This window comes from Squalius cephalus (assembly GCF_949319135.1).
Source record: "Squalius cephalus genome assembly, chromosome: 18".
In the NCBI taxonomy this organism is placed as follows: Eukaryota; Metazoa; Chordata; class Actinopteri; order Cypriniformes; family Leuciscidae; genus Squalius; species Squalius cephalus.
In genome coordinates this window covers 3,991,701-4,009,550 of record NC_137139.1, presented here as the reverse complement: position 1 = coordinate 4,009,550, position 17,850 = coordinate 3,991,701, and the positions used below count along the sequence as shown (strand labels likewise).

The following is a 17,850-nucleotide window of genomic DNA, read 5'->3' as shown; positions in this document are numbered from 1 at the left end:
TAAGTCTTGGATGAAATCGAAACAGGAATGTACCCAAGATTTATAGAGATTTATAGAGATTTTATTTCCGTTAGACCTTTGACGCTGATGCATTAAAGAGGAGGGGCTCCCCTGTTCCAAGATGGCGGCTCTATTGATGCATTCGTTCCAATGAACTGCCGTAGCCAAGGCGACATCTAGTGTATGTCTATGGAAATCTATGGATTTAGCATAGCTACTCAGAATTACTGTCTCCCAGAGTGCATTGCGGCATGAATAAATTATGCGATTGTCTGTTGTACTATTTTTTTGTTTGTTTGTTTGTTTGTTTGTTTTATTTGGGAATTTTAGTTGCTGTCTTGTGTCAGCAGTAGCACAACAAGAAACATCAAATCAAATTGTAATTGTTACAATTAATATATAATAAATAACATTTAATTGTTACCATTGTTATGTTTTGCATGCTGAATGTTGAAGTCTGTGAGTGGTTAATTGTGATATATTGTCACAAATATAAATGGATTATATCAACTCAATTAAAAGTTTCACAAGGTGTTTATGATGTAAGTGTTAGAATGATTCAGTCAGAAGTTAAAAAGCAACCTATTTATTATTCCCCTTTCTTTGAAAACATAACTGTGATTTCTTATTGCATCAATAGAAAGAGAATTACAATAATATAAATTAAGTTTTAAGTGCCCAACCAAAGGGAACACTAATCACCATAATGGCGAGTTCGAACACATTTTTTTAGGAAAATCAACATTTCATTTATGAAGGCAGCTTATGTGATGTTCTCTCAAATGTTTCAGTTGTATTGACAATTCAACATTCAAGATGACTTTGGGGAATGAGTGAATGCAACTAGAGACAGATAACTGAATGAGTGAAAAGTATATTGCCCCACCTCAAAAACCCATTCTTGTTTGATAAAATGTCTCTCAAACCAGTTAATTTTAACTTAGGTTTTCTGAGTAACTAAGGCATATTATGTGAATAGTACAAATTACTAGATTTTTACTATTAAGTTAAGACATTAAAGGGATAGTACACCCAAAAATGAAAATTCTGTCATAATTTACTTACCCTCGAGTTGTTGTGAGAAATGCTTGGTTACAAAGATTCTTCCAAATATCTTCCTTTGTGTTCAGCAGACCATAGACATTTATACAGGTTTGGAACAACTTGAGGATGAGTAAATGATGACAGAACTTTCATTTTTGGGTGAACTATCCCTTTAAGTACAAGTTAACTAAAAAGTGTTACTTAGAACAACTGTTGTACAGATAAAGGTATATCAGAGTTAAAAATAACAAACCGCATATAAAGGACATGATATGAGGTGGCCCAACAATGGATGGGTAATCCAGCAAAGCTAACTCATGAGACAGCTGCTTAAGTAAGAGTTACTGTCTATACTTCCATGCTGGATCCAACACAACCCACCGGACTGAAGAGACACATAAACCTGTGTCAGGATGTTCTTCCCAGACTCACAGTCTCATGTATATCTCAGACAGAGATCAGTGGAGATAACCTAGTGCCCCTCACACACACACTCACACACACACACAAGCACACACACAACATGTGTTGTTCATGTTTAATGAGGACATTCCATAGACATAATGCTTTTTATACTGTACAAACTGTATGTTCTATTCCCTAACCCCTACACCTAAACACACCCATCACAGAAAACATCTTGACATCTTGATAAGCTGTTTTCCTGTTTTCCTCATGGCGACCAAAAATGTCCAAAATGGATTTCAGATATTGCTATCCATCCTTGTGGACACACACACACACACACACACACACACACACACACACACACACACACTCAGTCTCTCTCTCTCTCTCTCTCTCTCAGTCTCTCTCTCTCTTTCTCTCTCCCCCTCTCTCTCTCTCTCTCTCTCTCTCTCTCTCTCTCCCTCTCTCTCTCACTCACACACACACACACACAGTTCTGGAATCTGACTGAGTGTTTTATCTTAAGCGCCTGCTTTTCCAGCTCGCAGACACACATGCACGGCTGAGCAAAGCATGCCAGAATTAGCCTTGGGAGTGAGGCGGTGCTCCATGTGTAGTCATGAACGATAGTGTCTCTGGCCTCTCGAGTGGCTCCTATCTAACTCTGATAATGCTCAAGAGTCAAGGTATTTTGAGCTGTCTTTTTTAGTTTACGACATCATGTTGGCTGATTGAGTGATGCCTAATTCATGCACATTATAATATGATTCCCAGTCATTGTTGCTGCAAGAGAAACTACAATGTTGTTTTTTATTTTGAACATTAATATGTAGTTGTATAAATCCATATATACGGTAATAGCCTAAGATATTATTGAGTCACTTTTTCTATGAATCAATAATGTGTTTATGAAGCTTTATAATACTCCTTATGATGAGTATGTTTTCATGAATAATGTTTAACCACAGCTGTAATAAACATTCATGGTTATGCATGGCTACATTTAAATGGTAGAGTGCATTATAACACATGATCAACACCAAATGTCATGTTTTACAGTAGGGTAAGATGGGAAGATGCCTCTCTTACGTGCATCAGTGTGCCTTTACTTTTAAACTGTAACATATTTAGATTTAAATTTAGCATATTTAGGAAGATGATATACTTATGTGTCATTAATGTAAAATACTAAATCAACCATTCTATTTAAAATTGTGTTCTGACAATTTAGTTCAAAAATCGACAGACAAAGCAAAGTAAAAGAGATTCATCTGAAAGGTACATTCATTATATGACTTACATAAAGGCAACTCAGTTGATTTCACTCAATTAGCCTATAGGGTTTAATGACTAGCACAGATGTCTGAAAGCGTCAAGACAACAAATTAAATACCACACTCTTTAGAGGTGCAACCAAGTATTACAATGTATTATATAACTGTAGTTACAACTATTCATTAAAAAGTATAAGTATTTTGAATGCTTAAAGTATTTCAACACTAACAGGACGTCTAGAGTGAATGCATTGTTTTACTCAATCCAAGAAAGTTCTATGAAAAACTGCATAGACTCACCGCTGCTTTGTAGATATCGTTCATTGTGAGGAGATCAGATGAACAGATGAAGTGGCGCTAGTGCAGGACACGGAGCTTTATAGCAGGAGAACGGGACAGCCTGTTCCCTCCGGCCCCTCTGAGTGCGGGATGGCCCATCACAGTCACAGTCCTGAGAAGACAGATATAGTCATGATAGGGGTTCAGTCAAGAATGGAAGGGCAAACTATCAGTGGAGATAACTGATGATGTGCCATCCAGTTAGTTAAGACACACTTATACTTGAGATGTGTTTAAGGAACTACATGGTGTCAGAAGTTAAAACAATCAATAAAGGAAGAGAATAGGAAAGGACACAATGGCCGAAGGATTTCGCCGGCCAGACCCGCTGATCTTCAAAGGCAACATGGCAGAAAACTGGCGAACAATCTGAACAAATTTCACAGCAAAAAGCCAGATAAAACTAAAGCCTACATACTCCTCAATCTTGTGGGACCATCGGAGATTGAAAGAGAGCGTTCATTCACATATGCTCCAGCGATACTGGGTGCTAATGGGCAAGATGTGATTACACCAGTGGAGTCAAGAGAGGATCCAGAGATTCAGAGAAGGATGCCTGGAGACAAACATGACAATGGAGAGACATTCGTTTAACACCAGAAATTAAAAACCATGAGAAACCTTCAAGGCCTACCTGAGTACACTGAGAAATAAAGAGAAAACATGTAACTTTGGTGCCTCACAGATGAATTAATCAGAGACAGACTCGTGTGTGGCATAGAAGATGATAGCATGAGAAGAGTGTTGCTCAGAGAAAGTGATTTAACTCTTGTGAAAGCATTCAAAATCTGACAAATAGCATCAGTAAAATAACCTAGCAACACATGAAGGAGCTGCGGCGCTCAGTGGGCCTGTGAGCCGTCGGGACAAAGAACATTGCTAACTGTAAAAATTGTGGTGTAAATCATCCAGCAAAGCATGATCTATGCAAGGCTTTTGGACAACAGTAGGTGCGTTTCCATTAAAGATTTGCGCAAAACTTTTGCGATTTTTTCTAAATATCGATAAAAAAACTATTCTGAAATGACGGCGTTTCCATTAACCGATGTTATGCGACTAAAACATATTTTTTTCCTCTTGCGATAAGTCATTCCAAAAATCATGGCAATGGACGTTGGTAAGTTTATATATCACAGCCACGCACCGCACTAGACATTATTATTATTAATGGAAGGAAACGTAGCCGTGTTATTCAAGCATTGATGGCCCTTATTATACTTGAGAGCGGCACATATGAGGTGTTTCTGGGTGTTTCTCCCTCAGATCTGCTATGAGGTCTTGATTGTGGCATTTCTTTGAGGTTTAGAATACATTATTCCGGTAATTCTTTTGTCTATGAATTTAATAAAGAACTCTGTCTCGTATTCTGTCCAAACACACCGCGCCTTCTAAGTCAGGTGACTGTAAATGCGCAAAAACTGTTTCCATTGCAGTTTTGCAAAATATTCCTTTTTCGAATTGCCTGAAAAACCTCCTCATGCGAGCGTAAAAACTTTTTTGCGATAAATGGGAGTTTTTGCGAAATTGACGTGTTTCCATTGAGCGTATTTTCAATTCGCAACTTCAGTTTGCTCAGTTTGAAGGGTAATGGAAATGCGGCTAATGTCATTGCTCTAAAAGGTTTGTAAAAGTTGTAAAAAGTCCCAGTGCAGATCTGCATCAAAAGACAATTTCAAATCCGTCTATCAGATCACTGACACAAACAAAGACAGCAGTGAAGAATCATTTCACATCGACGGGCTGTATCTTGGTGCCGGTGAAATTGATGCAGTCAATCACCACAAGCAAGACATTCACTGTAGCCTAACAGTAGATGGCAATCCGCTCGATTGTAGAATTGGTACAGGAGCAAAGTGCAATGCCATCTCCACTGAAATGTATCAAGCAGTTTGGAAAGAAGAGAGAATTCATGAGAAGTCAAAAGGAACATTAGTGGCTGGAGGCACAGTGATTGAAACAAAGGGAACTGTGATGCTGCAGCGTCTGACCAGCAAACGAACCTGTTGCAATTTCATGTGGTTGATTATAAAAATGTTAAATCATTGCTGGGCGTGCCAGACTGTCTAAAAATAAACTTGATACCCCTCAAAAAAGAAGTGCATGGAATTGATTTCAATAAAAATATAAGCTTGCCACAAAGAAATGTTCTCAGAATATGTTGACCTGTTTGATGATGAGCTGGGCGTACTCAAGGAAGACGTCACTCCAGGTGTCCGGCTCCCTCGTCGAATACGTGGCAATGCGTGATAAAGTAGAGGCTGAAAAACATGACAAGACTGGGAGTCATAACACAGAGTGGGTGTCCTCAATGGTCTCCAACACAAGGTCGTTTCTGCATCGATCCCAGGGATTTAAACAAAGGGGGAACAATTTTGGTGGCCAGTAAGCCTGTATATTTACTAGAGTACTGTAAATCATAAACTACAATTATACTGTAAAATATACAACACACCTGTAAAAGCAGCAAAACAAGAGCAGCTGTGAATTTACAGTTCTTTACTGTAATCTTTACACTATGTTACTGTTATTAGTTTTTTTTTTTTTTAAATGCTTACACACATTTTCAAAACTTTGCCTCTTTTTTTCAAAACTTTACACACAAATCCAAGAACTGCACACACAAAATGCAAAACGCCTCACACCTCTTGCAAAATGAAACACTTAATTCAAAATATCACAAACACATCTCAAAAGCAAACATTTGTCTTACGTTGCAAACACCTTTGCCATGGTATTATATTTTGGATATATCATATACACAGTTATTCAAAACCTAAAGCTCTTCTTTCATGAGCTTCTATGTACATTTTTGTACAAGATTGAAAGTAATTGGCAGAGAGATTCACGGTAAACATGAAAGCAAGACTGAAACCAAACTATTGATTTGTGGTTGTGAATTACAGTATTACACAGTCCGAAAAACCTATAACTCGACCTTTGGCCTTATATAGGCCTATTCTAAAGCCATGATTGGTTGGTGTTCAGTAAAGCAATGAGTGTTTGCACATGTGAGGAGTGTGTGTGAGGCTCTGTGGCATTTTGAGGGGTTGTGTTTGAAAAATGAAATCAAGATACTTCCTACTAGATTTGTGTGTGTTACATAGAGAATTGCGTGTTGTGGTTTGCAAAAAGTGTTTTATGAAATTGAAAACTGAGTCGAAGGCCATGAATTGGTGTATGGTTTTGCAGATTTGGTGTGTGGTTCTGGTGTTTGAGTGTCAGGTTTCAGAAATTGTGTGACAAGTAAGGATTTTGTGTGTAAGCAGTTGAAAAAACTGTAATAATGTACTGAATTAAAACCTGAGATAACTCATTTCATTTGAGGAAATTGATTGGTCAATTGCCATTAAATATTTATACTGTGAGCTTATTACATTTGAGTCCACTAAAAAAAAGAAAGACTTTATGAGTTAACTAAACAGCACTGACTTTACAAGATAACAACAGCACACATGAATGAGTTGAAGAACTTCAATGCATCAGCAACTACACAGTTACTGTATTTTAAATAAAGCAAAACATTTTTAAGATTTCATCCAAAAATCAATGGTAATGTCATTGAATCAATGTTGCAATGTGAAGTTGGTTCAACATCATGTTTGCACTCTCAGAAAATGAAACACAACTATAACTGACTTAAAGCCACACAGCCTGAAATCAACTAGAAATAAAAGACGACAATAAATCTCTCAAGATCTCAGCAGAAGGTCTTTTTGACAATTAACTGAGGTTTAGATATTGATGTTTTATTGAAAACATTTGGTCACCATTATGTTGATCAGTGTTTCCTTTAGTTGGGTAGTTTGACTCTTGACTTTTATGTGAGTTTGTGATGTTTGCAACAATGTGTCCTGAAACACATCATTTATTGCAAAGAAAGAAAGAAACAGAGATTATCTAGTGCAATAGTTTTCAGCATCATAATTCACTAATCTTAACACTGACCAAAAGAGGTAATTTGTTATTAATAAGTTCTATTCACAAACTATACTTTCTTGCCACAGATCAGACATTCTGACATTTTAAAATACATTAAAGGAAAAATGTTTGTTGGATACACATGCAGACATCAAGATTCAGCATATGAAACTCAACAATGGTGACATGTTGCAGTGCATGCTGGGAGCCACCATAGTATGAAACCAGCATGCATGAAGCATGTCACCATTATTGAGATTCGTATGCTGATTCTTGATGTATGTGTGTCTAAAACAGAAAGCTCTTGCTTTGTATTTAATAATAAAAGTTCTGAACATTTGATCTGTTGCCAGAAATAATTGATAGTGAACATTTTTATTGATAAAGAAAATTTTTTTTTGTTCAGGGGTAAAATTAGTGATTAATCTGATTAACTTTGTTTCTAGTTTTCTTTGCAACTAAACACTGTTACAAAGACCTGAAACACACATAAAAGCCAAGAGTCAAACCGTCCAACTAAAGCAAACACTTAATAAGGTGTTTATATTTTGATTGTTGGAATCAATGATCTCACTCAAAGAGATTTGCTCATATGGATGATGTGTTGTTTTTACATTATTGCTTAAAGCAGCCCTGTGACATTTTAAGCATTTAAACCTGATGACTGTTATATCATTCAGACACACACACACACACATCAAGAATCAACATATGAATCTCAACAATGGCAATCAAACAGATAAACAGAGCTTTGAACATCACAAAGCAAGCTACTAAAAAGTCACATCAAAAGAGCAAAAAGAAAAAAGAAAATAGTCAAATTAACAGAAATTACTAAGAGAATTCAGCTCATAATTTATTCATGCCGCAATGCATGCTGGGAGCCATGGATTAATTTTGATTGGTGCACCCAGAAGGCACTGCAGCATATTTTTTATTGTCACCATTGTTGAGATTCATACACTGTAAGTGATAGAGATCAAACCAACTTTTGAAAATCCTTCAGATTAAGATTCTTAGGGCTGTTACAGTCAACTAGATAAATTTATCTCACCTCTAAAATCAGAGTTTTAACATTGCAAAACACTAATGAGGTTAAACCATAACCACCTACAAATGAACAGATTTTTTGTCTTGGCTTTCTTTGCCATAGTAAACATGCCTTATAAAGCCAGAGTTATAACAGCCAGAAAAAAGCTAAGCTAATAAATCAATGGTCAAGAGCCCAACTAAAGCAAACACTGATCTCCATAATGGCGACTTAAAAAAGGACTCTTGACTCTTTACTTCAGTGATTCTGCTTGTTAACATCAAGTGTTCATCAAAAATGGTCGATCGACACTCAGTTAATCACTTAAATATCTTATTAACTTTTATACTGCTTCTTGAGTGTGGACTCAAAGGCTACGTTCAGACTGTCAGTCCAAAGTCGATTATTTGTGTATCCGACTGGATCAATCGGATATGCACAAGAATTGGATTTGGACTGACAGTCTGAACGTAGCCAAATAAACGCTGAGCTTATTTAACACTGTTTTTTTGCTGTGTAGTGTGTCTGAAGGTCTAGATTAGCTGGTCCAGATGTGTTTATTTAGGTTATTAATTAATTTAACTTATTTATTTAGCTAAACTCTGCAGGACAGTGGCCCTCCAGAAACAGCATATTAGAGTGATTTCTGAAGGATCATGTGACACTGAAGACTGGAATAATGATGCTGAACATTCAGCATTGCATCACAGAAATAAATTATATTTTAAAGTATATTCAAATAGAAAACCATTATTTTAAATTGTAATACTATTTCACAATATTACATGTTTTTTTTTCTGTGTATTTGATCAAATAAATGCAGGCTTGATGAGCATAAGAGACTTCTTTCATGGCATTTTTGTTATTTTTTTTGGCTTCTATGTAGATGTAAGAAGTAAATATGGTACTATATCATTTGTGATGTGAAACTAACTAACTAGGTATGTAAAATCAGGGATTATTTTTTGCCCCAGGGTTACACCCCTTATTGTCTGGGGTTTATTTTAACCCTTTATTCAGTACAGTTTAAGGAGACTGTACTGGGGCGTTGGCGATATGTGCTGTAAGGACTATTTTACACCAGGGTTTCCCTTTATACAGGACAGCTTACTGCAACTGTACTGGGGCGTTAGGATCCACTCAGGCCTCAGGTTGATCAGACCTGTAGCCTCTCTAACACCACTTCCAGCAGCGACCCAGTCTCCCAGAGACTTCCCATCCAGATGAAGACTGGGCTCAACCCTCCTGAGCTTCGGTGGGAGTGCAGGCAAAAGCTTCAGGTTGATCGCTGCTGGCTGGTGGTTCAGGTCTCCTCACCACAGCTCTCTCCAACCGACAATAAAAACAAATTAGCTTGGGAATCAAGGATGAGTTTTGCATTATATATGAAGCCACCCATCATGCATTGCAGCATGAAGCTTTTTTTGTTTTGGTCGTCACCGTTGTTGTGATTCATATGCAAAATCTTGATGTCTGAGTGTGACTGCATGATTAAATTGTGTTTAAACTTAAACTTGTTTGAAAAAGATTTTGCATTCAGGATGTTTATTCACTTTTAGGATTACTGATCAGTTAACTTCATACATGATTTACTGTGACTATATGTCATTGCATCAGCAACTATACAGTTACTGTATTTTAAACAAAGCAACACACAGCATATCATCAGTGTTTCTCTGCTCATCCTGGACTGAAGCTCAGGCTCTACTCTCCAGCTCAATGATGACCCACAAACAGACAATACAGAAACACTTTACATCCCAGAACATTAAACACTAACAGATCTCCACTATATCATTAAGTGCACATAAAATTCACAAAAAAACTCAAGTAATTCACATAATTTTACTTTTTTTTCGTTAAGTAAATTTTACTGTGAGACTTTACTGTAAACAACTGACTTCAACCACAGCCTAAGATGAAATCAACTGAAGAGAAAAAAGACATTAAATCTGCAAAGATCTCAGCAGAGGAGGATTAAACAACTCCACAAACAGCATTACCAGCTTCACTTATTACTAACCACACACAGACATCAAGAATCAGCAGCTGAATCTCAACAATGGTGACATGCTTCACGCTGCGATGCATTTTGGTGAACCATGGAAGAGATTTATACTACGGTGGTGCCCAGAATGCATTGCAGCGTGAAGCATGTCACCGTTGTTGAGATTAATATGCTGATTCTTGATGTCTGTGTGTGTCTTAATAAAAACTTATCTTAAAATTAAAAACATATCTGTTTACCATAACAGTGCTGGATCTCTCTTCATACTTTCACAATGTTTATTATACAATATCAATAACTACCCAACACATTATCCCTAGAATTTCTCTTGGATCTTCTTTGGCTTTGGTCTTATAAACACACAGTTACAGCAGGCAGAGAAAAACTAACGTTATAAATTCAAGAGCTCAACTAAAGCAAACACTGATCACCATAATTGTGACCATAACATTATACCATTTTCAAAAAATCATCAACATCTAAACCTATTCTGATTCTCAATAAGAACTTCTGTAGACGTCTGACAGAAATAAAGTCAAACTGTTAGTAATAAGTGTAGCTGGTAATGCTGTTTTTGTTGTTTACCCCTCCTCTGCGGAGATCTTGAGAGATCTGTTAGTGTTTAATGTTCTGTTGGGATGTAAAGTGTTTCTGTTGTGAGAGTTTTGTGGGTCATCATTGAGCTGGAGAGTAGAGCCTGTGCTTCAGTCCAGCAGAAGACTAAGAAACACTGATGATATGCTGCATGTTGCTTTATTTAAAATGCAGAACTCTATTGCAATGATGTCTATTTTGTTAAGTTGATGTTTTTTTTCCATTTTTTTTTTCAGTTTAATAAATAGAAATAAATGCAGTCTATCATTGTCCCAACACTCTTTTGTGTGTCTTTGTATTAGCAACTTACAACTTTGAGTAAAATGTCCTTGAGAAATTTAAGGCAATTGTTTTCCTCATGTTTTCTAAGTATACTCAAATAATTACATTTTACAGTCTAAATATACTGTAAATACATTTTTCAATAAATGAAAAGCGGCAATTCCTTATGTGTTATTCAATATATTTGAATATATAACACATTATGTTAACATAATATATTATTTCATTTAAATTTCAGTATATTTACACCATATAATATATTGATCGTAAATATATTTTCGTTCTGTAAGGGGAACAGGAAAACTCATCTACTCACTAGTCCATTTTCCCAGCCTCATTGAGTTTGTTTTTATATACAAAACTTTACTTATTGGCTGAGAGGTAGTATCAACACGGGAACCATTTTACCATTTGGATCACTCCGCTTGCAGCATTTCTCACAGCGAGGGTCATGGTAGTGGAGCAAACCCACCATAATTTTACAATACTACTGTTGTTCAGTTCAATTCAGATTTATTTGTATAGTGCTTTTCACAATACACATCGTTTCAAAGCAGCTTTACAGAAAATGCATGAGTCCACATTACGGTGGTTGATTTTCGTAAATTCTTGCAGTGATTTTCATAAAGCTTTACTCTCAGCATCATGATCCCTTATCTCCTGGTCATTACATGGCATGGGAAATTCTGTGACCATTGAAGATTCAGGTGGAACACAATATAAAAGAAACACCAGGTTTGTGAATAAATTCTTCAGTGAGAATGCAAATGATGATCCAGTTGAACAGCAAAACCAATCAGAGACAGAACCAGTCAAATCAGGAACAGAGAACACAGCAGATGATTTCTGATAAAATGCCAACCCAGAGTGAGCCACTAGGTGGCGGGGTTGTTCCTCAATCCTCAAATGAGCCCACAGAGACAAATCAGACTGCCAGAGATTTAGGCTGGATCTGAAATGGCATACTTCCCTATAGTAGGTGAAAAACAGTATGTGACAAAATATGTATATCTGAATTCACAGTACTCATTAAATAGGAGGCAAAAAATACCTAGATGACCTACTACTGGATTCTGAAGTGTGCATTCCATGGACACTTTACTATCCCATGAGGCCACGGGAGAGGATTTGAGGATGGCAAGTGACGCAACTGATGCTGTAGATCACATGATAATGACAACATGGCAAATGTAGTATGTCCGGATTACATTCACACTACACACACTCATACTATATAGATTGTACTTTTTTAGTGGTCGTGAAGTAATTACAGTATTTATTCAGAATAAGTACCTACTCAAGAGTGATTTCGGGCGCAGCCTTAAACTTTATGGTTGAGTGATCCTGTTGAGGAAATGGCATGCACTGAGATGTTGTGCTATGCATACATATTTCACTGTGTTTACAAGGTATATTTAAAAGGTATCTAAAATCAATATTTTCCCAGGTTAAAAGTTGTATCAGCGATTTCAGGCCCAAACATAAATGATCACATTCATCTAATCTTTCCTAACGATCCGCTAGCTGTCCGCCCCATAAACATGCCGTCAAGCAGGGGCGGGTGTTGTGAGGTTTTCGTATGCAGCCGTCATAGGCAGCCGTGCACGAGCGCAAAACCTCACAACACCCGCCCCTGTCAGTGATTGGTTGGAACACTATTTATTTTGGTTTTGAGTGTTGGTGATACCAACTGTGTTTGTGTGCAAATCTCAGCGCATAGGCTGCCTACAGAGACGCGTTTTTTTGACGGCATGCTTATGGGTCGGGCAGCTAGCGGATCATTAGGAAAGATTAGATGAAGGTGATCATTTATGTTTGGGCCTGAAATCGCTGATACAACCTTTAAGAGGAAGTTGTTTATCTAGCATGGGAAAAAAAACCCTAAAGAAAGATTATGTTCTGAGTTAACACTCCTATGTTGGTGATATATCTCACCTCATCAGGAGAGCAATGGCAGCACAGGTGTCAGCGCCAGCCAACATACAGCTGGAGGACCATAACAACATCTGACTTATGTCTAAAACAAAATAATCAGGTAAATGTACAAACAAATGACACTGTTGTTAATTGTTTTTTTCACTAGCCTGTCAGATTTTTATTTTACAGAATAGAAAATAATCCCTGTTAGAAAGGTAATTAAGAAAGCAAATTTGTTTTTAAGACTAGTTCAGTGTAAAACAATGTTACATTTACAAATGAGTGAGTGAGAGAGAGAGTAAGAGAGTGAGTGTGTGTGTGTTAGAGAGAGAGATATTTAGCCAGATATTTTGAAACTGCAGCATAATTAAAGAAATCTGAAACATGATACCACAATAATAAAAATAAATAATGGGGCAGTTTCCACAAACAGATGTCCAGACAATTTCAGAAAAATGTACGTGTTTAGAAAATGTGTATAGACCAACATGATCAGCACACCTGGGCAAATACAGTGATTATCCAATAGATAATGATTATCCACAGAGTATCAATCTGGAAACATAACTTTGTTTCACAATGGAATGGAGAAAAAAAGTTTGGGCATTTGGATAGTGTGATCCATATCCTAATAAATCTTCTACATCATAATTATTGAGACACGTGAAACGTCTTTTTTAATTTTTAATTATTTTTAATTTAGTCAAGTCAAGTCACATTTACACTGGGAATGTTTGCTGTGCGACTGTACCCAGCAGCGTCGGTCTGGTTTCACTCTTAACTTGATTCTGTTTGCATGCATCTTTCATCATCACAAACATGATACATGATAGAAAACAGAATGTGGGTCAATATATTGTTTTTGATTAATTTGGTGCTATTTTGCACAGCTGAGTAAATGACACTTGGGTTTACTGTGTGTCGCATGAAGGCAGCTTTCTTCTGAGGACTCTTTTGAGGAGACACTGGATTGCCATTAATTTGCTGCCCTGATTGCACTCGTTATGTGCGAATTACACTACAGGCTCACTCTCGCTCGTATCCGAGGAAAATCATCAACACTAAATACATCGTAATCGTCTAAAACGCATACACAGGTTACTTCCTGAACAAGTGCGCACCCGAGTCCATGTTGCTTTCACATTCATGAAAATTGCGGCACAGTTCAAGAGCAAGCGAACTCAGACCACCTCCTCTAGGTAGTCCCAGGGTCGGTACCTCAGTTTATGGATTATGGATCGGTAGCATTCAGATATTCATCCAGTTGATTTTGCTTGAAAATCGGATTCATGTCAAGTCAAGTCATCTTCATTTAGACTCACCTAAAGGATTATTAGGAACACCTGTTCAATTTCTCATTAATGCAATTATCTAATCAACCAATCACATGGCAGTTGCTTCAATGCATTTAGGGGTGTGGTCCTGGTCAAGACAATCTCCTGAACTCCAAACTGAATGTCAGAATGGGAAAGAAAGGTGATTTAAGCAATTTTGAGCGTGGCATGGTTGTTGGTGCCAGACGGGCCGGTCTGAGTATTTCACAATCTGCTCGGTTACTGGGATTTTCACGCACAACCATTTCTAGGGTTTACAAAGAATGGTGTGAAAAGGGAAAAACATCCAGTATGCGGCAGTCCTGTGGGCGAAAATGCCTTGTTGATGCTAGAGGTCAGAGGAGAATGGGCCGACTGATTCAAGCTGATAGAAGAGCAACTTTGACTGAAATAACCACTCGTTACAACCGAGGTATGCAGCAAAGCATTTGTGAAGCCACAACACGCACAACCTTGAGGCGGATGGGCTACAACAGCAGAAGACCCCACCGGGTACCACTCATCTCCACTACAAATAGGAAAAAGAGGCTACAATTTGCACGAGCTCACCAAAATTGGACAGTTGAAGACTGGAAAAATGTTGCCTGGTCTGATGAGTCTCGATTTCTGTTGAGACATTCAGATGGTAGAGTCAGAATTTGGTGTAAACAGAATGAGAACATGGATCCATCATGCCTTGTTACCACTGTGCAGGCTGGTGGTGGTGGTGTAATGGTGTGGGGGATGTTTTCTTGGCACACTTTAGGCCCCTTAGTGCCAATTGGGCATCGTTTAAATGCCACGGCCTACCTGAGCATTGTTTCTGACCATGTCCATCCCTTTATGACCACCATGTGCCCATCCTCTGATGGCTACTTCCAGCAGGATAATGCACCATGTCACAAAGCTCGAATCATTTCAAATTGGTTTCTTGAACATGACAATGAGTTCACTGTACTAAAATGGCCCCCACAGTCACCAGATCCCAACCCAATAGAGCATCTTTGGGATGTGGTGGAATGGGAGCTTCGTGCCCTGGATGTGCATCCCACAAATCTCCATCAACTGCAAGATGCTATCCTATCAATATGGGCCAACATTTCTAAAGAATGCTTTCAGCACCTTGTTGAATCAATGCCACATAGAATTAAGGCAGTTCTGAAGGCGAAAGGGGGTCAAACACAGTATCAGTATGGAGTTCCTAATAATCCTTTAGGTGAGTGTATATAGCGCTTTTAACAATGGAGATAGTTTCAAAGCAGCTTTACAGAGATAAACGTATAATTTAAGGTAAGATTGTTTTAGCTTTACAGCGATTCTTTAATAAAGCCATTTTCCAGCTAAAGTTAGTTTTGATTGATTCGCTTCTGTCGCAACGATCATTTGTTATTAAATTAGGGGCCGCTAAGACGACACCATTCTCTCTACACAGACTTTAAACGCGAACCTGTGAGAAACGCTGATGGCGTTTACATGCGCATTAAAGCAGCACTCAGTAGCTTCGGGATTTCTTTGCTGTATTCTAGCTTTTTGCTCGCAGGTTTCTGTCTAGAGCTCCCCCCACAGCTTCGGAATAGATATTTGACAACACTGTTGTAAAAACTCGTTGGTGATTCTCAGACACCAGAGGCTATAGATCAACGACATAAAAGCAGATGGGACATTCTTTAAAACGTCTTCTTCATTCGGGTTCGGACAGCGTGAGGGAGCGCAATAATGACAGCATTTTAGCAGATTTCTTTTGGCCGTAAAGCAATTGTTTACATCGCGAGACCTGATATCACGCGAGACTTCCTGACGCGGCGGCCGGCGGCTCAAAGTTGCAAGTGCGTATTTTCCGCTCACGGGCACCAGGGGGGTGCGAAACGACCACCATTCAACCCGAAATAAGTAATATAACCATTCCAATGACTCCGAAGCTGTTCAGTTAAGGTAAAAAAAAGTTCCTTAGTTCACCTTTAAGAATTGGTTCTATAGTTATGTGCGTTTGAATATATGTGCGCAGGTTTGTAATTCCCTACAAACCAAGCCTAAACAAAGTACTGGTGTTTCCTTATAATTTTGATACAGAATTTTATTTTATTTTATCACTTCGGGGTAGATACGCGAATTGAGTTTTCCCGACGACGCTTTATCTGGAGAGTGGGAAAGGGATCCTCCATAGGGAGAGACTAGTTGGCACTTCAGCACTGCGTTGTCATCGGGTCCAGGCGCAGGTCCTTCATCAGATCTGGATGCGGCCTGGATCCGGCAGGCTGCAGGAAAACCTCGGGATAAGCAAAGACGCTAAAATTAGCGTAGATGCCATTCTTCTCATGATGTAACGAGTACATCAGGATTTATGGGAAGTGTTCCCGGTTCCAGCTGACCTAATCTATGCAGCCTAACATCACACACTTCATCACACCAGTATGGAGATGAAGCTGGCCATAGGGTCTGTGCGGAGAACTTGTCTGGTTCTTGTGGTCTTTGCTGAGGATCTGTGCCTTGAGGAATTGTGTTTGTTCTTTCTGTATGCACTGCAGTTATACTTTCCTTCCACAAAATGCGAAATGGTAACACTTTATTTTGATAGTCCGTTTGTTGAGACTTTACTAGTTATTAGTAGCCATTCAGTAGCTTGTCAACAGTGCATCAGTTGACATTCAACAACACTGTTTCAACTGACAAGTAACATAGTCTACGTATAAGGTACAAAAAGTGCCTGTTGACTGTCAATGTTATTTTGCAACAGGTTATTAACCAATTGGCGACTAATGCCGCGTTCCAGGCAACCTGTAACCCGTGTTTTTCCAACTCGTAACTGGGAGTGCATCGATCTAGTACGAGTTCACGGGTGGGAAGTTACGGGTTTTACTGCCGTTCCAGTGCACTTTCACGGGTATAAGGTTGGAAAAACACGGGTTACAGGTTGCCTGGAACGCTACAAAGTCGTGAGTCGTGGTTTGAAGTCGTGATTTACGTGCTCAAAAACCTGCCTGGAACGCAGCATAACTTTCAATTGTCAACTAACTTTCTGTAGATTGAGTACCAACAACTCAAGATCAATCTGTCAGTTAAAATTCAACAGTCATGTCAGCATGAAGTATATGATACTGTATATCCTACTCAAGGGGTCTCATATGCATCAAATTAATGATTATTTTAGCTGATTTAAAACTGTTTTTAAAAATGTTTTAACCATTTGTAGATAATCTGTTGATAGTCAACTAAAGATTACATGTAGTTGCTTATTTGTTGCTTGTCAACAAAGAAATTGTTTATGATCAGTTGACCAATAATTGACATTATCCACTAAGTGTTAGTAGATATATTTTAGGACTATCTAATTAAAGTGAAAAAGAGTTTATATCAGTAGAAAGTCTATAACCTATCAACAGATTAATATATTGTTTATGATCAGTTGACTATTAATAGACATTATCCACTAAGTGTTAGTAGATATCTTTTAGGACTATCTAATTAAAGTGAAAGACAGTTGATATCAGTAGAAAGTCTATAAACTATCAACAGATTGCATACCTAACCTGACTGAAGTAGAACAAACACTATGGCCAGCACATCAGAGAGAAAAAAAATCACTTTTATTAAATAAAAAAAATAACAAAAAAATAATACAACCCATTATTTACTAGAATATCACGATCACATCTGAACCATCTGATTAACTTATGTGAAAAAAATTATATTGAGCATTCCAAATGAGAAAACTCTCAATAGTCT

At 37.9% G+C, this 17,850-nt stretch overlaps 1 protein-coding gene across 2 annotated transcripts in view; it reads right to left on the bottom strand.

Annotated features, from left to right (window-relative positions):
* Window positions 1-17,850, bottom strand: part of tnnc1a (troponin C type 1a (slow)) — a 214,702-nt gene that overhangs the window by 46,906 nt on the left and 149,946 nt on the right. The window contains exons 1-2 of one of the 2 annotated variants that reach the window (XM_079850282.1): window positions 3,484-3,617; window positions 3,027-3,177 (exon numbers count right to left, since the gene is read on the bottom strand). In XM_079850282.1, the coding sequence (XP_079706408.1) occupies window positions 3,027-3,050 (24 nt within the window). In that variant the 5' untranslated portion in view covers window positions 3,051-3,177; window positions 3,484-3,617. Of the gene's footprint in view, window positions 1-3,026; window positions 3,178-3,483; window positions 3,618-17,850 lie in introns of those variants that run through there. The other variant, XM_079850283.1, reaches the window with a different exon arrangement.